The 25838-nt window shown below is 34.1% G+C and overlaps 1 protein-coding gene across 15 annotated transcripts in view; it reads left to right on the plus strand.

Annotated features, from left to right (window-relative positions):
- TRDN (triadin) overlaps positions 1 to 25838 on the plus strand; it is a 369423-nt gene that overhangs the window by 206215 nt on the left and 137370 nt on the right. For 11 of the 15 annotated variants that reach the window (XM_064360733.1, XM_064360737.1, XM_064360734.1 and 8 more), the window contains exons 13-15: positions 17404 to 17457; positions 23190 to 23219; positions 25444 to 25473. In XM_064360733.1, the coding sequence (XP_064216803.1) occupies positions 17404 to 17457; positions 23190 to 23219; positions 25444 to 25473 (114 nt within the window). The remainder of the gene's footprint in view (positions 1 to 17403; positions 17458 to 23189; positions 23220 to 25443; positions 25474 to 25838) is intronic. The other 4 variants (XM_064360735.1, XM_064360731.1, XM_064360738.1 and 1 more) reach the window with 2 other exon arrangements.

Below are 25838 nucleotides of genomic sequence, written 5' to 3' on the forward strand. Positions count from 1 at the left end.
AAGTTTCCAGCTGAGTCAACAGTCTGTTGATAAAGTGATATAACCAGTGATGATCAGGCATCTTGCTTACAGAATATTAAGAGACCCAGAAGAGTATTCACAATCTCACCAGGCAGCTGCACCACAATGAAATTCTGAATCTAGGAAGAAAAACAAGACATTTCTTTTTTATTATTATTATACTTTAAGTTCTGGGGTACATGTGCAGATTGTGCAGGATTGTTACACAGGTATACACATGCCATGGTGGTTTGCTGCATCCATACCCCCGTCATCTACATCTGGTATTTCTCCGAATGTTATCCCTCACCAATATCCCCACCCCCTGCTATCCTTCCCCTAGACCCCTAACCCCCAACAGGCCCCAGTGTATGATGTTTACTTCCCTACGTCCATGTGTTCTCATTGTTCAACACTCACTTATGAGTGAGAACATGCAGTGTTTGGTTTTCTGTTCTTGTGTCAGTTTGCTGATATTGATGGTTTCCAGCTTCATCCGTGTCCCTGCAAAGGACATGAACTCAACCTTTTTTATGGCAGCATAGTATTCCATGGTGTATATGTGCTACCTTTTCTTTATCCAGTCTATCATTGGTGGGCATTTGGGTTGGTTCCAAGTCTTTGCTATTGTAAACAGTGCCACAATGAACATACGTGTGCATTTGTCTTTATAACAGAATGATTTATAATCCTTTGGGTATATACCCAGTAAAGGGATTACTGGGTCAAATGGTATTTCTATTTCTAAATTTGATGGTCTTCTAGCATTATCCAATTAAACTTTTTATATTGGTAGAAATATTCTATATCTGCACTGTTGCATATGGTAACCACTACCCACAGGTGGCTCTTCTGGTAAAATATGAATAGTTATTGAGAAATCAAATTTTCAATTTTATTTAATTTCAAATTATTTAATTTTGCATTTAAATAGCCTAGTGTGGTTATTGGCTGCCATACTGCACAGCACTGCCTACTCTTTAAATTCACCATGTCCTTCCCAGCTCCCTCCCATTTCCTTTGTTTTCCAAGAATGTAGACTTGGGAAGTAAATTGTGGTTTTAGTTAAGGCAAGGGTCAGGTCCTGTGTTCCTCTAAGAACTGGATAAGATTCCATGGTATGGTGGTAAGCTATATTTTAGGGAGATACAAATAGTACTGAGTTATAGTGTTTGCTGATTTCCATGGTGTACATAATTTCACTAAGGCCAATTTGAAGCTATCAACATGAAATTAACCAGCCGGAAAGATTTCTGAAAATTTACCATCTGGTCTCATAAGCAAAACTGTTTCTAATGTACCTACATGCTGTAAAAGTCTCAAATCCTTCCCATGTTTTCTTAAACGTTGCTAAGGTTTTCATGCCCAAAATCACTTCTGTCTGTGAGTTCTGCTCTTACTTACTTGGTTCAGCTCATGGATTGGCTTCTCCTCTGTATGCTGACCCTTTGTTTTTTGCCATAGAAGCACTTTTCTTTAGTTTCCATAAAATCCATTTTCAGAAACCATTTTTACAAAGCATAGAATTTTTTTAAAAAGAAATCTATGAATAGTAGAAGGGATGGGGAAAGAGTTCACTATGTGTCAATATTAATAAATACAGATTAAGTATTTAGTATGTTTACTATTTAATATCCTCAGGCTACTCTTCACTGCCCTTTCTCAAGTCCCCTCCCCCGCATGTCATCTCTCTGACTGCTCTTCCGGTGCCTTCCTTCTCCCATAGCTTGTCCTTATTCCCTGACTTTTGAATTTCTCCCAGAAACTTCAAACTTTCCAAGCAGGTCACACAAAGCAATTCAATTCTCTTTAGCATCTACTCCCAAACTCTCCTTTTGATATTCACACTCATCCTGTTGCTTGAAGGATCCTTGTGTTTGCCGTGATCAATCTTCCTTAGAAAGTAGTTATTCAGGCTGGGCATGGTGGCTCACACTTATAATCCCAGCACTTTGGGAGGCTGAGGCAGGAGAATCCCGAAGTCAGGAGTTCGAGACTAGCCTGGCCAAAATGGTGAAACCCCGTTTCCAATTAAAGTACAAAAATTAGCTGGGTGTGGTAGGGAGTGCCTGTAATCCCAGCTACTTGGAGGCTGAGGCAGGATCATTGCTTGGACCCGGGAGGTGGAGGTTGCAGTGAGCTGAGATGGCACCACTGCACTCCAGCCTGGGCGACAGAGCTAGACTCCAATTCAAAAACAGAAAATAAATAAAGTAGTTATTCATATATGTAACAATATTTATTGAATAACAACTACGTGCCAGGTACTCTTCTGCTTGTAAATATCAAATTTGGCCCTTTATTATATTAGTATTGAGTGTAATAATTTTCAAAATGCCTAGCACACTGCTAACATATGTTGGCAGTCAATAGTTGTTATTTTATTATGTATTTTTGAAGCAAAATTTAGAAATCCATTAACACATTAAGGGACAGAAATAAAGGCTACAACCTTGGGAAAGATCCAGCCGTTCATCTCTGTCTTCCTTTTTTTTTTTTTCTGTCTTCCTCTTAATTGCACATTCTGTTTCATCATTAAAGCTGACTCTTAAATACCAATATATGTGATGCTCAGATATGTATAAACAATGATGTAATCCTCTATCATTTTAGTAAAATTATGCATCAATCACTGTACATTTAATTAACACAAGCGTGTATTTTCACTGACCCTGTAGTTATTTGTTGCTGTTGCTATCATAAATTCCTTACTTACTTATTGTGGATACCAATAAATATATACTTTAAATACTTTTAGTTTCAGTAAATGAAGAGAAAATACAATAAATGTTATGGAAATGATTAACATTATATTTTGGTTCATTTTGTTTCTTTGTTGATCACTTTTTGTTTTGCTGTAAAATTATTTGGTAATTTTTGTGAGTACAGTGAGTAATATTTTATTGTCTTGATGCTAGGTGCTGGCAAAAGGGGAGGAAATATATGGCATTCTGTTTTACTTTATGTGATTGGGAATAGAAATGTCTTATCAATTTCATCTCTTATATCTGCCCAAAGCTCGTGGACTCCACAGCCTTTGTCCTAGTTCAGGCCATCCTTACTCTAGTCTGGAACACTACTGTATCCTACTTAGCTGGTCCTTCACAATATGTAATTTGCACCAGATATTCTGCATCAGTGGTTTCACAGAAGGCATATCTAATTATTTCCCTCTCCACTTAAACCTGCCAAAGCTTTACTTTGTCCTTAGGATAAAGTCTTAATGGAAGAGTTACAATGCCTTTCCTGATCTGTCTCTGGCTTCATCTCTTGATAACTCTTTCCTCACTCTTTGCTCCATCCACATAAAAGTCTATCCAATTGTTTAAAGTCAACCCATTCTCTCTTACAATTATGATTCTTTCAGAGGTGTCTTTCTTTGTTCAAATCCTTATCCTCATCTTTCTATGTCCCCTTTGTTTGAATACCAGTTGTTATTTTCGTAAAATCACCCCTTACTGGTCCTCTGGATGAACAGGTGTCTTGTTTCAAAGAATTTTCAGGAAGTCTCCATCCCTTATAATGGCACATGGCATACAATACTGGGTATTTAATTGACTCTCACTAGACTCTGAGTTTTGTCTGTGTGTGTGTGTGCGCGTGTGTGTGTGTGTGTGTGTGTTTAAATTACATTATCTGTTTTAACTGACAGAGTCAGGCACATTTTGAAAAGTGAATGTCATCCTTGTGGTCAAAATTAAGGTGAATTAATAACTGCAATACATAACCAGAGGAAACTGTTTCTCTGCTAGTATTCAAAAGTAGGAAGAAAGCATACCTTTGCAAGTACCTATTATGTTCAAAGTATTATGGTTGGTACTTTACATATGTCACCTCATTCAATCTTCACAGCAATTTGAGCCTTTGAAAACTTAAGCATGCTCAAGGAAAATACAAAATGGCAAAGCCAGGATTCAAAGCGTGACCTTTCTGATTGCAATATTTATGTTCTTTTCACGAATCCACATTGCTTTTGAGAATCTGTGAAAGCTGTGTTGCTGACTACTACCCATCTTGTTGGCTAAATTGAAGAATATATGTCAAAAAGACTTGTAAACTATAAATATTCTACATAAGTATTGTGAACTTTATAGGTATTCAAGACACATCTGTTAAATGAATCACTAAGTGACTATATGGTATTATTATTGTAGTTAGTGTAAGAGAGAAGCAAGGAATACTTAAAATCTCCATTTCTAGGAGTAACATCACCCAGTCTGTTCCTCATTAATGAGTGTTGCATTAAACAAGAGTTCTATTATCAAGTATGTTTAGGAAACAATGTGTTAACTTAAATTGGTTTCTCTGCTGTAGAATTTCAGTCTGGAATATGTTAACTACATTGCAAAGTCTTAGGAGGGTAACATTATGTATGCTTTGCTCTCCAGTGTTATTTGACCCTGAACTGTTTTTGTGGAGAAGAGCATCTATCTGGACTAGTATTCTATGGATTCCACTTTAAAGTGTTACAAATCACTTGTAAAATGATCTTTCTTTTCAGAGATTATTACTCTTAAAGAAATGTTCTGCCATGTAAATTTAAACAAGGAGTGTGAATGGCTACTTCTGGGATTGTAGAGTATGGAAATTAATTTATGTATGTAGATTGCAAAGCAATTCTTATTAAGTTACTTCTCTAAGACATAGATATGAGAGTTTTGTACTTTATATTAGAAAACACAAAATATGACCTTATTCAAGGGCTTAATTTGTATCATGCATAGTGAGATGCTTCAGTGAAATTCAGAGATTTTGATGATGAAATAATGTTGAGTGCAGTGTTGGGATGAACAAGACAAATAGCACTAAACACATGGTAACGAATACTTACTATTTGCCAGTCCTCCTATAAGCATTTTCAGTGTATTGGTTCATTGTATTTCAGGGTATTGATTAGTAGCAGCACAAAAGCAGATACCATTGTTAATACATTTAAAGATGTATTAGGGAAACTGAGGAAGAGAGTGGTTGAATTATTCATCAGTGCCACCCAATTAGAAATTGGTTGGAGCAGGATTTAAACCCAGACCATGCACCTCTAGGACTTGTGCTCTTAACGTGTTTACAATGTTGCTACTTCCTAGGTGATTTATTGTGGAGAGGTCTTTGTGGAAAAATAATTTCTTATTACAAAAGTGTTTCATGTTTTGTTATAATTTTCAGGTCTATAGCAATTTTGAATCAAGCAATTATAAAGGCAGGGGCCTTACTTTTATCTTCCTTAAGATTAATTTTTACAAAAAAAATTTGCTATGCTTTTCCCCTTGCTCTTTAGTCCTTCAAAATAATAAACATTTTTTATTCAAGAGACTTATTCCTTCAGTTCATTATTTACACACAAAAAAATGAGAAAGAGTATGCATTTTGCATAGCCACAGAGAGGGTGGCATAAACCAAAAAAAAAAAAAAAAAAAAAAAACCCAAAAAACAAAAAACAAATGCAAATGGGAATTTTATGAAAGTGTGCAGCTTAGGAAGAGAGACTGAAATGTGTCTGAAGCATAGAAAGGGATAGATGCATTAAGAAATTCCTGGTGAAGCACTATGTCTCCCCAAGGAGGGAAAAAACAATTACAGTATGGGGATCAGAAAAGTTTCCAAGAAATAATAGTGTTTCACTGTGGAGGGTAAAAAGTGCTTGACTATGAAGAAAAAGAGAAAAGTAGAACAAGGCAAAAGCACGGGGAAGAGCCCTGGCTCTGTTTCTGTATGTATAGAGTTAGTAAAACACGCTCCATTCACTTCGGTTGGTATAAGCAGAAAGCAACTTTATTCTCTCTGTAACTACAAACGCAAACCTACTCTGTAGACTTGCTTCTCTTCACCTGTTCGATGAAATCAGGAACTGACACTATAGCTTGCCTGGTCATGCACAGCTCAGATAGTAAAACAATGGTGTCTTTTTTTTTTTTTTAAAGACATCCAATCCAGTATAGTATCAAAGCTCCCAACTTTCATTCCAATAAAAATTTCCCCCACCCACCCCCACCTAAGCTTGGGCCCTCTCAGCAAGCACCCTGAGCTTGGAGCCTGAAAGTGGGAAGGTATTGTGGGCTTCTCGTCTTTTTCCTACTCTACTCACCCCTCCGGAATTGATTAACCCACTGGCCAACCTCACCAGGCTTGGAGCAAAGGGAGAACACAGAGATAAAAAGACAATTTTTGTTTCTGAATCAGTCAACCTTGAAACCCTTCTATGTTGGACTTCCTGTTATGTGAAATAATACATGCTCTTCTTAAGTAAAACAATATGGGATTTTCTATAAATTGGCTGTATAGAAATAAGTTGTTATAACTGCCATTGTTGTTATTTTATTTTAAAGGCAGAGTTTTATGTAAAAGATTTTCCTGTGGTAATATATGGCTATCACAATGAGTCGTAGCAAACCTTTTAGAAATTATATTGGCTCTTCATTTTATATACATGCATATAATGGGAAATAAAATTTAATTTATAACATATTACATAATATAAAGTTTTAAGCTTTATATTAAGATGTATAGTTTAAAACTGCAAGGAAAATGGCATTATTTTGAAAAGAGGTGGTAGTTCTTGTTATACTGGCAACATCCTGGACTAGGATCAGGATGTGTGTCGTTTGGTCCAGGCCTAGCAGTCTACCTTGCAGGGCAATGATACAGATCAAGTGCAGTAATTAATGCAAAGACTTCGGAAACTCTGTGCATTGAAATTCAACATTTTATTCAAATAATAGTGTAAACTTTTTAGTATATTGGAAATACTTTCTGAATTTAATGTGTTATATACAGTCTTGATGTTTGTGAAATTTATTTTTGTTGAACGTAACATTTAGAATATTTATAGGGTTTTTTTTGGACCTACATTATTCTCTTTTGTTGTTTTTTTTTTTTTTTGGTTTAAAAATGTTTCTGACTAAAATTTTAATCTGTGCATTTGTGCTTATCTAGTTTTCTAGAAAATTCAATAAATGAAGGTTGAAGAATCAATGCAGTTTTTAGAAATTTGAGTAGACATATTTTAGCTATTATTTGGAGTCAAATATGATCTCAAAATAAATTAAACTATAAAACATTATAGCACAAAATACTGAGGGACTATCATTAAGCTGCCGTTTACTTTTTAAGAGATGACAGATTTTTTTTTAGTGTAAGTAATCTAATGAGTATTCTCTGCTTGTAGTACTTGAAGTATTGTATTAGGTACCCATGAGGGTAACAATTAGTATGGGGCCATTGGTGAAAGGTATATTCCTCCTTTGATTAAAAAAACTTGCAGTTATTTGTTTTTTAAAACTAAATTGACTTTTAAAATTGTACATCATCATGTGAGCCTGATTGAAAGATGAGAATTGCTAAGCTTTTTGGTCTGAGAATTTATGATGGTAACCTCTACTGCCTCCTTACTTTTAGCCTTTTCCAGCCTCATCATGTAATACAGAAGGCAATTGTGTTTGCTTCTGAGATTTCTTGTTGATGTTAAAGTCTTCAAAAATGTACTCCATAGAAAAATACATTGTAACATTTTATTCTTAAATGAATTCTCCAAACTCATCAAATTTAAAACTCAGTGTGTAGTTCATATTTATAAAATTTCTACTGCCTTCTAATGGGTTAGTTGGAATTCAGAACATTTGTGACATGATGAAGATGGGCCAACTGGAAAGCCTAGTAGCTATAAAAGTAGAGTTCAGTTGAGCCGTTTGTCAGAAGACCAAAACCTTACCTTTTACCAAAGTATGTAGGAAATTGGGTTTTTTTGGTACTAGCATTCACTCACTTTCTCTCAAACACTTCTATGCACATTGCTCCAGCAATTGAATATTGACTCATTTATTTGTGCATATAAGCATGGATTTTGAATATTCAATGGTAAAAGGCAACCTCTGGGTTGACTGATAAAGAAACATGTTATGCTTTATAGAATAGTTCTCCAGAGAAAGCGGTACATTTGCTGCAATATGTGAAAATGTGGGCTCCAGAAGCAATGTCAATATTCAGTAACCTTAGCTTGTATTAATATTATGGGAACCACTAGACTGTCAGCTAAATACCAACTTAAGTTTAGATCTGCATGCCTAACATTGGGGACTACTGGTCCTAAGAGGTGTGCATAATTTCTTTGAACACTGATGGAGAGAATGAAGTGGTGAAATTCCCTTTTAAGGAAGCCAATATTGAGAAGCCTATTTATTTACCTAGATCATTAGCATGTGAACTGACAGTTAAAGCATTTGAACTCTTAGAACTTTGACACAAACGTGAACTAAAGAACATTTCATGGCAGGCGCAGTGACTCGCATCTGTAATCCTAGCACTTTGGAAGGCCGAGGTGAATGTTTCACCTGAGGTTAGGAGTTCAAAATGAGCTTGGCCAACCCTGTCTCTATTAAAAATACAAAAATTAGCCAGGTGTGGTGGTGTATACCTGTAATCCCAGCTACTTGGGAGGCTGAGGCAGGAGAATCACTTGTACCTGGGAGATGGAGGTTGCAGTGAGCTGAGATGGTGCCGCTGTACTCTTGCCTGGGTGACAGAGACTTCTCAACAAAAGAAAAAGAACAGTTCACCACACATTACAAAAAGTCCACGGTCTCTAAAATTAAAAATGAATACAGATTGTAATCTAAATGGCTCAGTCATTCAGTGACAGTGCATCTTAAATACTAACTGCATATTTTCCCATACATCTTAGAAAGAACAAACAACATATAAAATCATTTCCATGTTTACAGAAACGAAATTTTTTATATATTAGGCTGGAAAGGACATCCAGTATGTGGCATCTATCATAGCTTCAAAAATTAATTATCCTTTCATCCAAATTTTTGCTTTGCTTTTAACGAATGTTGATAAAAGTCCAAGGAGAAGACTGAGAGTTCAATATCAGAAGGAAGGAAATAATCAAGTATTGCTTGTCTATCTTTGTTAGAGATTTCTTAACTATTTATTAAGAGGTCCTTTTTGGTTTGTGAAGGAAAAGTTGCCCTATAACCTTTATATATTAGAATATTCACCAATAGCATATAATATCCCAATTTTATATATTATAAAACCTGAATCATTGCAATAATAATTTGAATATCAAATCTTATCCCATTTTCCTCCCCTCAACTGCTATCTTTCGTCTCACTCTTTTCTACTTGTATTACTTACATTTTTTCAAGTCCTCTTTTCTCCTATTTTTTTTATTCTTGACTTTGATTTTGAAAACTTTGTTTAGTAAAATTCCATTTTTAGTTATGTTGAGTTTTTGAAATTTGGACCTCTTTTTTGTGCTCTGCAATGTGTCATCGTTTGTCATAATGCTGTCCTTCTAGGAAATAGCTATGTATTCCTGCCATTTCAATAGGGAAATTTTTATTTCCAGACTAGGATGTACTTTTTCTGCCTAGGCAGATACTTGTACCTATGCTTTTTCTTATTTCTTCCTATGCATTCTGGGATCTTGCTACCCTAATTATCTTCCCACTTCCCAGACTTTTCAATATTTTCCTCTCCATTAGGTATTTCTTTACTCTTTTCAAACAAAACAGGAAAAAAGCCTTTGCTTGATCTTCCTGCTATCTTCAAGCCCCTTTGTGGTTTCTTTTTTTCCCTAGTGCCTTCTGCCATATTTGTCACAGGAATGGCTTCCACTCTCTACTCCATTTTGTCACTGTCCACCTTAGAACTCTAAAAGCAGGCTTCCTTCTCTCTTCATTTCCATTTCAAAATCATGTCCACAGTGGTTTCCAGGGATCTCCTAGATATATAATTTTATTTCATTTTGTTTAGCCCTGAAGTTTGTTGCTCATTAAAAAAAAAATAGTCTCTTCCCTGGCCTTGTTGAAATCAACATTTGGATTTTTCTTATAGATTATTAACTAATACATTTCTTGATAGGATGGTAGTCTGAGGCCTTCTGTTTGTCTCTGGGAAAAACTGCTCACTCTCTTAGTTTTAGTTAACACCTCTATGTGTATGACTTTAGAATCTCCATATCTTTTCAAGGACCATCCTGTCTTCAAATGTCTATTCAATATTTTCATTTGAATTTCAATCATTGCTTCAAACTTAACGTGTATTAAAAGCTTTAAATTATGTTAAAATCTATTCTGTTTATCGGGTCCAAAATCTGTCTTATTTGAACAAACAACCTTCTTTCTTTCTCTGTATATCTCAAAATTGTATTAGGCTCGTCTTTCAAGTATCTAACTTATTTTCTTTCCATTTCCATTAACATTTACTTAAGTCTAAGGTATTATCACCTTACATAGATCATTCTGCAACATTTTACCTGGCTTCTATGCTACAGGTATAGAAGCCCTTTCCCCAGACAATCATGGATACTTTTATCTCTTCAAAACACTGCTGTGTTACTTTCCTGCCCAAAAATGCAGTAGCATTTAATGTACTAAGACAAAAGTCTACCTTATTTGCTGAGAATTCAAGGTCAATTATTTTGACCATAATTTGCTTTTAAACAAACTTTAAAATTTTTATTAAAATAAAAACTTCAAACAAATGAAATTTAACAATTTGAGCAAAAAGTGATTCATAAATCTTGCTGAATTCAAAAGAGTTTCAGAGAGCTCTGTTCAGGTGGGCAGTGAGCTGTTATAACCGAACAGGAAGTGAAGTACGGAAAGAGCTTGATTGGTTAAATCTAGACACTTGCCTTATTTGGACGTGGTCTGATCAGTTGGCTGCCTGTGACTGGCTGAAGCTTAGCTGTTGTGATTGATTGAGACTCTGTTTTCTGTTACAAAAAACATACTCCTAAGTAAGGTTTCAGTTTGTTTACATACTGAGTTAGGTTGCAGTTTATTACGTAGGAACTCACAACGTGAAGACAGCCTCAGGCCAATAGCCTTCTGCTTATTTCACATGTTTTACTTCTCATTAACACCAATCAAGACTCTTCTGCTCCAGCTGGATTGATTCATAATTCCAAAATACATTATCATTTACTCACTTTGCAACTTTCTTTCCCTTTCCCCTTTGTGGCTCTACACCTTATCTCTCCTTTAATTTTTTTTTCCACCCCGCTGAGAAGGAGTCTTGCCCTGCTTCCCAGGCTAGAGTGCAGTGGTGTGATCTTGGCTCACTGTAACCTCTACCTCCCTGGTTCAAGCAATTCTCCTGCCTCAGCCTCCCTAGTAGCTGGAATTACAGGTGGCACCCCCACGCCCGGCTAATTTTTGTATTTTTAGCAGAGACAGGGTTTTACCATGTTGGCCAGGCTGGTCTCAAACTCCATGTTTCTTTGAGCCTTAACTGTTCTAGGAAGTGTATGCTTCTCCTCAGAAAATCATTCCAATTGTTGGTCAGAATGCTTGCATTTAAAATATTATCAAAGCAAAAGGAATGTTTATTTTACGGTAGTGGGGAACTGTCAGGATAAGTCTCAATAATAAAAATGAATAATCAATAAATTTGCCATGAAAAATAATGTAGTCAAATTATTCTACTACTTTTATCTGTGTTCATAATCACTGATTTTAATAAGTTGCTATAGCAGGTAGAAAGGAACCTTGAGTGACTAGCTGGTGCTGTCTCTTTGCTTAAGTCAAAAACATTTAGGACCCCTCTAAGACAGATATTTCTCTGGCATCTCCATAAATGGGACTTCATATCTTCCCATGGAATTGCATTCTGTTGTTTTATTAGATACATGGAATAAGCCTTTTTCTTAGTCTAAATGTAATCTGCCCTTAATATGTCAAATATTTTGAAGAGTAAAAGGCCAAATGATCTGTATCTTGCTCATAACTTCCCTTTATTTTTTTAAAAAAGTTTCTTCTACTAACATTTAAATATATTGATAGCTTGGTCTTCAACTCTAAATTATTGATTACTTAAGCAACTTATAATTCTCACACATTTTATCCAGACAACTAGATGATGCCATGAAGGAGAAATGCTCATTATGCTGATTGATATTTCCCATTTTCTGTTTGCCTATGCTTAATTTTTGGAGAAAGGTGATTCTATGTGTAACATCTATAGGTAGATTTTGACCTACATATAATAAAAGAATCAAAATTCTTTCTTTTTCAACTTCAGAAATCCTTAGAATGATTTAAATGGAAGAGATAATCTTTTTAAATATTAACAAATAGACTATCTTAATAGACATGGAATAATCAAACATTTTCTGAGTTAAACTCTATAATGCTAAGTTATTAAGGTAAAGTCTACTTAGATTCTAAAACAAAACCCATGGCTTGATGAGGTGAAAATTTTCTGGGGGAAAAAATATCTAGCAAAATTATGCTACCTATTGTAAATCATTTTGCCAACTTATTTGGATTTTTAACCTCTAGCAATAACAGATTATTTTGATAAATTATTCATATTTCTGCATTGTGTGCCTTTTGCAATTTGCATATCTGGCTGCAAATAGGCCCTTCTTTCAGGCTTCACTCCCCTTGGTCACACAGGATGGCCAAAGGCTGCTTCATGATTAATTTCATCTCAATAGGGTAATTATCATACTGAAATGAAGCAATGCTCCTGAAATATGCTTTCCTAGAGCTGTAAGTACAAGAGGCCTAACCTAAGACCTTTCAAGTATGTAGTAACTTTTAGCTTCAATGTTAACCTTTCTCTGTTTTGGGACTATTTGTATCTAAAAATAACACTGGATTTTATAGGAATAAAAATCAATAATTTAGAATTTGATTTAGCAGGTCATTGGATTGCAAGATAATTTGTCATTAGTTTCTACTATCTTATGCAAAAAATAAAAGATATGTGTATATCTAGGGGTCAAAGCTTTATATTGCTGGGTCAAATTTTAGCTGCTGAATCAGTAAATATGATCATTTCACTTCTCTATATTTAGTTTTCTTGCCTAAGAAAATAAGAACAGTCTAAGTTCCTTGTAATATTGATGAAGCAGCAAGATATGGCTTTAAAGCTGTTTTTGTTTCTTTGGAAAATTAACAAAAGAAATTTGATTCATAGTTTGAACCCTGAAAAATCATTTATCTCAAACCAAAATCCATGCAATTTAATTAAGAGTTTGCAAATTTGTCTGAATTAGTTAATTTTGCAAAATTCCCAACTGCAGTGTGGGTTACCATATATTCTAATAAAAATCTAGTTCTAAAATTTAAAGTTAATACACTTTCTGAATAACACATAATCAGTGATCAAAGAGAAAAAGAGATTTCGCATCATCCTAAAAGTGAAATAGATCTCCGAACTTAACTTTTCATTTCAAAGCAATCGAATTTTTTTTTTATAATTAGATTTTCTGTGCCATTTCTCACATGTTTCATAGAGACAATTTTTCTAGCAGCTTGTTGGCTCTGGAGTTATAAAGTTGACTATGTGACAATCAATCAGTGATCTCAGGGAATTTATAGGGTGGTAGGAACGGAAGTTGTACCAGTAAATAATTATGTGATTTCACATTGAAATTGAGATAGAAATCTGTACTGTGGAAGTCAGTGGGCTAGGTATTGTCCATGACCAGGATAAAGTCTGTGTGGTATTAGCCCATGCTCTGCTTTCCCACCTGCTGCTACTCATTCTCCTGCCTGTATCAGTTCTTCTCTCTAATGGTTAGCCACTTCACTACAGCTGGGAGGAATCTTTCTTACTTGTTTTGTTGTTGTTATAATTAAGGGACTTACATGTTATTCAGGTACTTGAATAACATTATTCTCTCTTTTGAAGTACTAATTGACCTCTACTAACTTACTCTAAAATTAAAACATAATAAATGCACTGCTTTTTCTTTTCAGAGATGGGAGAACGCTAAAAAACTTTTAAGATGTGGGTAGGATTCTCAACAATGCTATTATTCTTTATCTGCTGTCCGTTAGCCAAAGACCAATTCTGAAAGCTGACAGTGTAGCAGCCCATTTGCTACTAAAGTTATGTGAAGTCTATTTTTGAAAATGTAATGGATTTGCACTTTACATTAAATAGAGTCAAAATATAAACAGTGTCCTGGAAATGAAAAGTTAATCATATTAAACTAATATTTAAGTCTGCGTACAAAAATTGACTCCTTAAACAAAATGTTTGCAGACTAATAATATCTTTTCAGTTTTGTAAATCAGATTGTTCCATGTCTGTGGAATCAGAAGACATTGAAACATTTGGTTCATCTGATTCATGACAATTTGTTTATATAAATACAACATGTTTCAGGGATCTACAAATACTAACTTCTCTGCTAATTTCCTGCTAAAACACCCCCAAGTGAATTTTCCATCCTGTCTCTGATTTAAAAGTCCAAAACATTATTTATCAATTTCAGAATTACTATAATCTTTGAATATTGTTATGGTCATCTGTTTTTTATTTAAATAATTGTACTTTATTTTTAAAAAGGTAGCTATAAACAAAAACTATGACAAGATAAAATCATTTGATATAATGAAATTTTCATTAGGATATGTGTAGAGAAGGTAGTACAGATGAAATACTGTAGCAAGTGTTGGAAACAATGAGCTCATTACCTGTCTCTTTTTTTTTTTTTTTTTTTTTTTTTGAGACGGAGTTTCGCTCTTGTTACCCAGGCTGGAGTGCAATGGCGCGATCTCGGCTCACCGCAACCTCCGCCTCCTGGGTTCAGGCAATTCTCCTGCCTCAGCCTCCTGAGTAGCTGGGATTACAGGCACGCGCCACCATGCCCAGCTAATTTTTTGTGTGAGTAGAGACGGGGTTTCACCATGTTGACCAGGATAGTCTCAATCTCTTCACCTTGTGATCCACCCGCCTCGGCATCCCAAAGTGCTGGGATTACAGGCTTGAGCCACCGCGCCCGGCCACCTGTCTTTTTTATTTTTGGACAGGTTTAGGATTTTCCCTAACAAAAATGTAGTTTCTTTTGTAGTTGGCAGAAATCAAAAGGAGACAGAAAAATTATTTATAACAAAAATTTGTCTGTCTGGACTAATGTGTTTTCAGTTGCACAATGTTGTGCAGCCTTCTTGTGTTGTACATGTATGGACAGGGTCGATTCTTCCCTAATGTCATGCAATTTTGAAAATGGAAATGCTGTGCAAAAGCAGATGTCAAATCTGATCGTCTTTGTATGTGTCCTCAACAGTTTCAAGGATGACGTTGTTGGTTGGATGAAAAGGCATTTGGTTTTAAACTATTAATTTCTGTTGAGATCTACATCATGTAGTAGTTTGTGAACTGATATTTTGGATTGGTGCAAATGCAATTGAGGTTGGTGCAACTGCAATTGCATTTGCTCCAACTTAATAAATTAACTTTAAAGCTTAAAATCAGAGAGGAAGTTATGAAGAAAACATGATACTCTACGATCCTGAGATTTACCTCCATTAAAATCATTCTTTTTCAGGTAGACATTGTAGAATGACCTCTTTAAAATACACTTTTACCTGGAAACAGTATCTTCAATGCATCAGTGTGCATTTGCGGACTGTTTTGTTTGGCATGTGTTGGGAGGTGGGACAGTGAGGTGCAGGGAAGACTTAGGCAGGGAACTAAGGCTTAGTAGAAAGAAGAGCCAATAGGTAAGGAACCCTAAAACAGGCCCAGTCAATGTTCACACAGCCAAACCGAGGACAGGCTATGGTTGTTAAAGAGGTAAACCCCAGCCTGTTGGGACACTCAAATGGGAAAAGCTGAGCAATCAGGGGCATGTTTCTGAAACTGACCATGGAGGGAGAAAGCAGCTAACAGAGAAACCGACAAGGCCCAGCAAAAGCCCTACATAATTTGCAGTTGTTTGTGACCTCCATGGTCAAATAGAATCTTAGGTGTGATGGGTTGTTTAAAATCATATTTAAGAGGATATAAAGAAAAAGGAGAAGATAAGAGGAAAATTGGCTGCAATTTTTTGCAAATATTTCTACAAATTCTAAGGTACTTACTCACTAATACTTTAAAGTATTTTTCTTTAAAATTTAGTTACAAACTACTGTATAATTCTCTGATATGTTGAGATCTCCAATAAGTAAATCATCTAAGCAGAATGGTGTTCTTCTGGTGAATTTTTGAGCACATTATTTTCTTCCTTTCAACCATTTGTTTTAGTCAACAATTGTTTAATACTTGTCTACTAAATGTCAGTCATATATTATTACTAATTGAAACCATCTAGTCTAGATTTGACAAAGATGGCATTAGCATGCATGTTGGCATGGAGTTTCCCTCCAGAAAAAAAAATTAATTATGAAAGTATCAACGGTAAACTGAATTCAGTTTTGGCAAAATATATTTTGTCTGAAGAAATAGTTATAGTAATTAGAATTATTTATGGATCAAATAATACTTCTTTTATATAGAAACAAATAAAAATTAGCATTTTTATGACCATGGTAATATATAAATGAATAATTATTTTACCAACAAGATAACACATGAATTAGAAATCCAATCTCTTTTGTTTCACCCAAATCATAGAATCTTTGCTTATGATTCTTTGCCAAATTATTCTCGTGCAACTTGTCATTTTATAACTCTAACTAGTATTACAACATTAAACAAGTTGTAATCAACATTTGACAATAATTAAATGAAAGATTGAATATATGTGTGAATCAACTACTAAATATACTCCTAACTTCGTGTCCACACATAATTATTCCTAAAAATGTGATGGATGGATGACAGTGAATATCTAAAACAAATGACCCAATCTTACTTTCCATTTTTACATAATAATTCAATTATTAAAAACAGTAAAGACAGTCACAAACCATACTGAGTCAAATGTGAAGTGAGCCATTATTTTTTGAAATTTTTATTTACATATTATTTCCCATTCTGATTAAATATATTTACATGTATCATATATGTTTTTTAAATAAATCTTGTTTCTTTAAAGCAAAATTTCTAAACAAAGAAGGAAAATATAGCAAACAAAATAAAACAAAACCTAGAACAAAAGGGAAGAAAGATTAGAAATGAAGCTCGCTCATTCTCTCACAAATATTTTGCCCAGGGCCGTACTAATATCGATTGATTGGTGCCACTGCAAGTTAGGGGAGGGCATTTTATCGTCAAAGGCTTGAACTTGAGATTGGTCGTTCCAGGCTTTATTCTCACATTAGTCACTAAGGGACCTTCAGTAAGTCATGTTATTTGGTTCTACGTGTACCATCAATTTCAAAGGGCTGGTGATACAGATATCATTTACATAGAATTCTGAGATTTTCCAATTCAGTTGCTCAACAAATGCAAAGTGATATTCTGTGGCCAGTTAACAGTGAGACAAAACAGTTTTTGGAATCTTTATCTTATGTTTTAAATTGCTTCGGTCAAGTTTTTATTTCAGTAAACTCCATTTTCAGCTATTCCCCTGTAGCTGTTTATTTCTTAAAAATTCTGCTTGTCTAAGGCAACACTTTTTATGCTCATTTGTGTTTGTGCTCCCTGGCCCCTCTTTTATTTATATATTTTTCCAAAATGATACTTCATAGTAATTTATGTTTTTTTCATTCTAAGAGCCAGGAAAATCTCCAGAAACAAAACAAGGGACTATAAAAATTACGGCACAAGGTAAGCAATAAAACACTTTAAAAAGTATTGCCTTTTTTTAAAAAAAACATCTATAGCACTTTACTGACAAAAGCCAAAGCTGTTTATTGCAGAATAGCACCATCTGCTGGGATATTGCAAAAAACATATTGTTGCATGAAAATTCACAGTTCAAGTATTTATTTAGTAATTGGAGCAAGCATGACTGAGAATAATGCCAGTTTTCAGAGGAACTGCTTAAGGACCAAAGAACTAGTCTTGGCTCCACGTTTCAGTATTTAAGCTTTATGTATATTTCTAAAAATAAGCCATAGATGTACATAAAGAAACATAGATACAGATATAAAATAATATATACTTTCCTATTATTTTCAGGATGCCTTGTAATTTATGTCACATGAAAAAATCAGAATTTCATTAAATCAATATTACTTCATAAACATCAAAACTGTAAAAACTGGGTTCCAGATATGGCTACAAAATATCCCATTTTTATGAGCCATCTAAGACAATTAGTTTCATCATTTATGAATATCTTTGGTATATCAAAAGTGATTTCTTCTCAAACCATGAGGAGTAATTTGATGAAAGCACAGGAGAAGGGCACAAATATGCTCTTATTTTGACATTAGTAATCTGGGAAAACTTTATGGAACACACTTAGAAAATAAAAGATAAAATATTTACTGGAGAATATCTTTATCATCTCTTCTATGCTAGATTATATAACATCAAGCAGTAAAGGAGATACACATTGGTGATAGTACAGTTTTGGGGGGTAGAAGGCTCTCATAGCAGACTCCTTAGCATATCACATGATGTGTGACCAAATGTATTACATCTGCACAAATTTTTTCTCTTGTATTTAATCTTATACCCAACTACATGCAGAATCATCCCCAAAATATGGGTAACATGGGTTTTTTAAATGCCATTTGACTCAACAACGTTGTCATTTGTGAGCAATGTAAGTTAGAATGGTTAACGGCTATGAAACCAGTTTTTTTAAAAAGTTTAAAACAAGTTTAAAAAAACTTGTTTTTCTTTAGGAAAGTTCTGATAAGGAATGTAGTAAATATTATTAAAGGTAGAAATGTAGGACAAATATTATTACCTTTGATTTTTTAATACATAAAAATGTAGGTTAGGGTGAGTTCCATAAGCAAATGCTTACCAGTTTAAGGAATCATTGCTATTAGTGTATATATGTTCTCCTAAAAAAGCACAATCACTTTAGGCTCCTTCTGTTTGACTGAGACTTCTGAGGATCATAATGTAGACGTGGAACTATAACTTGAGGCAGGAATTTGCGTTAGTTACTTCAGCCTCATGTTAGAGGTGTCAAGAGGAGGAAAATGAAGAGATATCCGAAAACTTGCTTCATATTTGAGCTTGAGACTCTGGGCTCTTTAAACTACATTTAACCATTCACGATTTAAACTACAATGGACAAGGCAACCTCAGAACTTATTCTTTTGGAATAAAAGATTTATTGTTGAGTAAGTAGTAACCTAGAGTTTCAAAGTCTTGTTAGAATTATCCTTGGAAGGAAATTAGTTGAAAGGATTGATGAAGCACAGTGAACAAGGCAAGAGTGAGGTATTCTGTGTATGCTTTTACTAAAATAAAAATGACACACCAATGCAGGGACATACCAAAGTGGAATTGCATATCATTCACATCACTGCAAATCATCCATAGACCTTTCTTGGATATGTTTATTTTAACACCACAGGCATATAATTAAATTATGCATACAAATAATTAATATTTGCAAGGACTTCATGTGGAGACAAAACTCAAACAAAATTGGCAATAATCCTATTTTTGAACTATAAAGTGACAAAATTGATCATGATGTTTGCGGCATGGTAAAAGGCTAGATTAGATCTGTTCATTTATTTATTTTTAACTTTTACAACAAAGGACATATTAAAAATCTGCTTTTTCATACATATGTGTATATATATGTTCATATTTATTTATAACCATTATTAAGATTTAGTATATATTCTTTGGAATTTTAAAATAATTTAAGGAAATTATTTCAACACCTTTTTGAGGCACTGAGAAGGCTACGAAATAAATGTCTCTCTATTGTAGGAAATTCCAATTTGGAGATCTAAGAAATTTAGGTAAATATAAGGAGTAAACAATAACTACGAAAGGCTTTTGTTTCTATTAAGACATGAGACAATAACCTCACCTAGGATGGTGACAATGACATAATAAAAAAACTGCAAATGTCATTAACATTTTGAAGAATTAATGTTTAATAGAATATATGAAAAGAAACAAAGGAAAGAATAAAAATGATACTGAGATTTGGAACCTGGGTAATCAGGAGATGGTAATCTTCACAAATAATAAATTTCAAGGGAAGAAACTAGCTGAAGGGAAAAGATTATTCACTCTTCAGAGGGTTAATGTTGATTGTTCTCTTCAGAAGGAGAACAATCAGGAAATAATTTTTTTTGTAGCCAGTTAGAATTTAGATGGGTGATCAGTCTAGTTCATAGGTGTTACATAAAAAAAATTGTTGGAAGAAATTGAATATAGACCCAAATTGGAAAGGAAGGAGAGAGGTAAGGAATTATTATTATTATTATTATTATTTTTTTTTTTTTTGAGACGGAGTCTCGCTCTTGTTACCCAGGCTGGAGTGCAATGGCGCGATCTCGGCTCACCGCAACCTCCGCCTCCTGGGTTCAGGCAATTCTCCTGCCTCAGCCTCCTGAGTAGCTGGGATTACAGGCACGCGCCACCGTGCCCAGCTAATTTTTTTGTATTAGTAGAGACGGGGTTTCACAATGTTGACCAGGATGGTCTCGATCTCTTGACCTCGTGATCCACCCGCCTCGGCCTCCCAAAGTGCTGGGATTACAGGCTTGAGCCACCGCGCCCGGCCAGGAATTATTTTTAATCAGTTAGGTGCAATGGTGAGGTAGACACCTAATGATATTAAAATGCCAAAGACAGGACACATGCCCTAATGGAACTCAGCTTAAAAGATGGGATCATATGCATTCTGTGTTAGTGTATTTCCAAGCTTTTTCTTCTAGAAAAAAACATTAAAGCAAACATTAACAATCTCCTGGATACTTTAGGAAGGATATAGAAATAGAACAACAACAACAAAAACTAAAATATTAGCCATTCCAGTCTTTTTACAACGTGAAAACCAGGAACCCAATTATTGAGAACCAGGTCTACTCAGTAAATTCAAGTCATCCAGTCCCATAACACAGTTAAGTAGATTACAATCAGGCCGGCCGGGTGCTGTGGCTCATGCCTGTAATCCCAGTACTTTGGGAGGCTGAGGCTGGCAGATCACAAGGTCAAGAGATCGAGACCATCCTGCCAACATGGTGAAACTCCATGTCTACTAAAAATACAAAAATAAGCTGGGCGTGGTGGCGCGAGCCTGTAATTCCAGCTACTTGGGAACCTGAGGCAGGAGAATTGCTTGAACCTGGGAAGCGGAGGTTGCAGTGAGCCAAGATCGTGCCACTGCACTCCAGCATGGCACCTGGCAACAGAACAAGACTCTGTCTCAAAAAAAAAAAAGAGTCAGGCAAGCTGAATTGAGGGCCAGCAGTGAGACACATGGAATACAAGCTACAAAACCATTCTAGAAACAATTGAAACTCAGGACCTTGGCTTTGATTAGCTTTTGGGCCTGGAATCCAGCTTGAGAGATCACATGGCTTTCCAGCTGGCAATAAATAAAAGCCAGGCACCTTCAAGGAACCCAGGTCAGCAAGAGAAACCAGAATCAGTTATGATGGAATAGGTCAACTCCTTCATTCAGTTATTTCCATTGTCACTGTAGACTGGAAACTGAAACTATCAAATATATAAGAATGGGAAAAAAGAAGATGTATTTGCATACATGCATGCTTGCATCTCTACATGCATACATACTCGTCGTCTTTCTTGTATAATTTTAGAAATCAAAAAATTTGTAATTTAGGGGATTTTACTAATTCTTGAAGAGATTTAAGTTTCAGAGGCTTTCTTGTCTGTAGAATTTATAAGAAACTATGGTTTTTGCTAAATGTATTCACTCACATTCTCAGCCCTCTTTCTAGCGTTGGTCAAGGCCTTCATCATGTTGCCCTTTGGTCGTGTGTTTATGGTTAAGTTGATGAAATTTCGAGTTTAGAGCAAGTCATTGACTAGAGCCCCTTCCAGGGGGTAATTTGGAGTTGTTTTATTTTGTCTTTCTTTAAAGAGTTCACCACACTCATCCATCCAAATTATTATTGGATGATTTTGAAAATTATAAAATTTTTTGAAGGAAATTCTTATTTGCAAAGTACAGTATCCACAACAAACAAGTCTATTGGGTCAAACTCACAGACTTACTGAAATTAAACCTCATGGTTTTGAAATTCATCAGGCCACATCCATATCCTTTAATTCATTTTAGTTGCTATCTTTATTATTATCCTTATATCATTGGAATAAACAATATCTTAACTTAAAAACATTATAAATATAAATCCCAATTTCTTAACTTAAAAATATAATAAATATAAATCCGCTATAGATTTTGTGTATTATTAGTTAAAACTACATTAAAAAGAAACAAATGTCCCAAAGTAGAATTAACTTATTTGTAAATTCACTTACTACAAAAGTAATAGTACATCAATAACAGTCAGAAAATAGAGGAAAATAACCTGTAGTAAATTAAAATACTTTTTCTTTCTGTCTTTTATTTTTGATTTTTAGAGCCGATTCTGCCGCTTACACTCTGCAAATTAATTTAATGTTTCTGAGGCTTATTTTTCTGCTCCGGGCTACCTTTTTTTCACAAGGTCATGATGAAGACCCAATAAGAGGATGTACCTGAAAGAGCTTTGGCAACTGTAGCAGAGAGCAAATGTCCACAGCAGTCCTGGCTGTTGTTTCTAAGTGATCCCCAACATTCTATCCCACTGAGGTGGGGTTACTGTATGGGAATGTGCACAATCTCAAATTCAACTAATGTAGCCTAAGACATCTCTGAATGGTCTTGGCTCCTGGATGAACATTACACAGAACCTGGGGTCATATTGCTTGGATCAATTCTAAGCCTGTTGAGCACCTCTGCCAGATATTTCTGGTAATACCCATAAGCAACAACATGGATCCAGACTTAGATTCATGGTTCAGAATTAGATAAATATCACCACAGAGAAAACTAGAATTCAAAGATGATTAAAGTATTCTGTACCTTTTTCCCTAAGGAGAATATTTATCTTCCTTTCCTAAAATTAAGAATTTTATACATGGTTATTATAAATGTAAATGTAGACTGCTAGACTGGTATGTAATTCTTCAGTAGCTAAGCATAGATAATGGAATATCTATGGAATAGATATCTATGGAATATCACTTCACTTTTTTAATTAATCCAGTCATAACCTGTATTTTTGATCTTCTACAAGAGATTGTGGTTTCCTCAGATATAACAATTTAAAATCTAAAATGAATTTACACTAAACATATACTTATAAAATTGACTTCTTGTCTATGCAACTCAATATATTTTTCTTTTTCTCTTACTAATGCTTATTTCTAAGTTTTTAAAAATTCTTATGTGAAATAATATTTTCTGCTTATACTCTTATCACAGATTTGGATGAATTGATTAGTCTGTAGGTGACCACTGAATTTATGAATGCATGGAATACATTCTCATATTCTGGAGAATATTCAGAAGAATGGTCATTTCATATGTCTTAACGCTATTTTCATTATTTCAGCAGCAGCTAAAAAGGATGAAAAGAAGGAAGGTATGTTTTATGCAAAATCCCACTGAGCCTTTTTTAAGAACAATTTACCAAAATTCTGAGTTGGGTTTTGACTCTTATTCTGCCTATATTCCCCTTGGATAACTGGACTATTATGTGCATACATTTGCATGAATGTGCTTTTTCTACTTCAACTCACACAGAATGGTGAGCTACTTTTTGAAAGTAATTTTATTCTAGTCTTTCTCAAGATACAAGGAATAAAACATAGCTTCTCAAAATCCTAGAGCTCCTACTCTGTTGAGAGTTTTATCAAATTTCAGAACTATGTAAAATACAGACCCATTCTTATTGGCATTCAAATAAAAGTCTTCTAAGCCTTTGGGTATATAAAACAGTAGTCAAGGTTTATTAAGAAAAATCTATTATAAAATTATTTTTATTGTAGTGTACTGGACACAATACTGTTTAATAAATGATGAATAAGTTAATGTTTTGTCTCAGGAATCTATTATTTTTTAAATCAAGGGTTTTTTTTCCCCTTACAAATAAAACATATTTCTGTTACAGAAAAATTTGAAATTCAGAAAAAGAGGTAATAAAACTTTGCCTAATTTTTAAATCTGTCCCCAGTTATCATTAGTAAGTTGGCATATTTTCTTCTAATCTTTCTTCATACACACACGCACACAAAAAGTCATTTTATGTTATGCCTTTATTTTTATTTTGCATTATCTAATTTATCTTTTTTAGTTAATATTTTCTAGATTATGGCATAATTAGCAAAACTATCATTTGAATAATTGTGTATTTTTCTATTGTGTGACTATACCACAAACTCGTCAACACTCTCTTACTGTTCAGAGGGCAGTGTTTAATATTCCCATTACTGGGAGACACAAAGCAATGTCGTGAAAAAAGCATTTCCCTAAATATGTATTTTTAGGATAATATTGCATTTTTCACTTTGGATTTCTAGAAATGGAATTACTACATCAAAAAATGGTGTTCATTTTTATGACTTTCTGGATTCTTTTCTTACTTTGTTTCCGAAAATGTGTTTCTAGCTTATACTTCTATGGAAGTGGGACATTACCTTCACCACATTGTTACTGGCATTGGTTATCATTTTTACATAAAATAATTTTAATGATCATGTAACTGCCTTTTGTGAAGAGACAATGTGTCTGTTGTCATAGTCAAACATTTTAGTTTCATTTCTTCATCATGCAAATGAAGTCGTGATACCATCACACCACTATAAGGCATACATATCCATTAACTTGCAAATTATTAGTGAATGTCTACTGTTCAAGGTTCCAAACCATATAATTTTAAGCCAGAAAACATTTTAGCTACCTTTTACAGGTATCACTTCATAGTTCATTATTATGGTTCTAATTTCAACAACAGAGAATTTTAAAATTTTTAGAGAAATAGTAAAAGAAAGGGCAAAGAAGATAAAAAATAAAATATCCTAAGCAAAAATTTAAGTTAAGGTGCTTCCATCTTCAAACAAATGAGGTTAAAAACCTCTTGTTTTCATTTTCAAGTTTTAGGAGCAGAAAGTTTCATGGCCTAAATAATATAAAATAATAAATTTATCAGATCTAGGCATTCAGCCTATCTACTATAAATAAAATAGATGTCTTTTGGCCATTAAGTATACATTACTACATAAAAGCTATAAATATAACGATGTATTCATCAGTAACCCATGAGTAAACACTAACCTATTTCTTTTCCATTACCACACGAATAACTGAATATCTGTATTGAAAGTGTATTGATTTTTCAAAAAGAGTGCAACACAATTCACCTGGACTGACTTAGATTGAACAAAAGAAAAGTTTTCAAGCTAACTTCACGAACTCGTAAGCATCTTTATGGAAATCGACCATATATTTACTCAGTTTCATGTTCTATTAACAGGTTATTAACTTATATAGGCAAAGCAAAATGTCTTTACAAATTATATGTGAATATATTTTCCTTTGTATTTTTCAATGTTTTATATTTTTGTAAAATATTATTAATATACAATAATGAAAATGCTTTATAAAGTGTCTCACTCCTCCTTCATTCTAATACTCATTCCCCAAAAAACAGAACAGTTTCTAAGTCTCATATTTTAGAAATATATCATGTAACATCAATTTTGTTGAACAATCAATTTTATTTCATTGTTCATAGAAATTTGTTGTGAGCTAATCAGCTGTTTATTTATTATATCTGTTTTATCAATAATTTATCTTTGTGTTTTCAGATTCCAAGAAAACAAAAAAACCTCCAGAAGGTACTGAATATATTTCTTTTTTTCGGCCTTATGTTTGATGAACCCTAAAATAGCATACCTTTTTAAAGGATTGACATAGAAGAAGGAATTATGTGTGGCATAGGGGAGAAGAAAAAAATGATTCAGATTGAGAGAGAGAGAGAGAAAGAGAGAGCGAGCCAAATCTATTCTGACAATACTCCTATGAGAAGTATTTGGCAGTAATGGAAATAAATACTGCATATATTTACCTTTCAAAGTAATTGTTTCCAAAGAAATGTTTACTTGACAAGATATTGAAAAATGTTCAATATCAAACATTTATTTTACTAGAAAGCACATACTCAATTACATTTGCATACACCAGCATCAATTAGGAACTGATT

The sequence above is a fragment of the Aotus nancymaae genome, unplaced genomic scaffold, assembly GCF_030222135.1.
Source record: "Aotus nancymaae isolate 86718 unplaced genomic scaffold, 86718_ANA_hifiasm-v0.15.2.pri h1tg000040l, whole genome shotgun sequence".
NCBI classification, from domain to species: Eukaryota; Metazoa; Chordata; class Mammalia; order Primates; family Aotidae; genus Aotus; species Aotus nancymaae.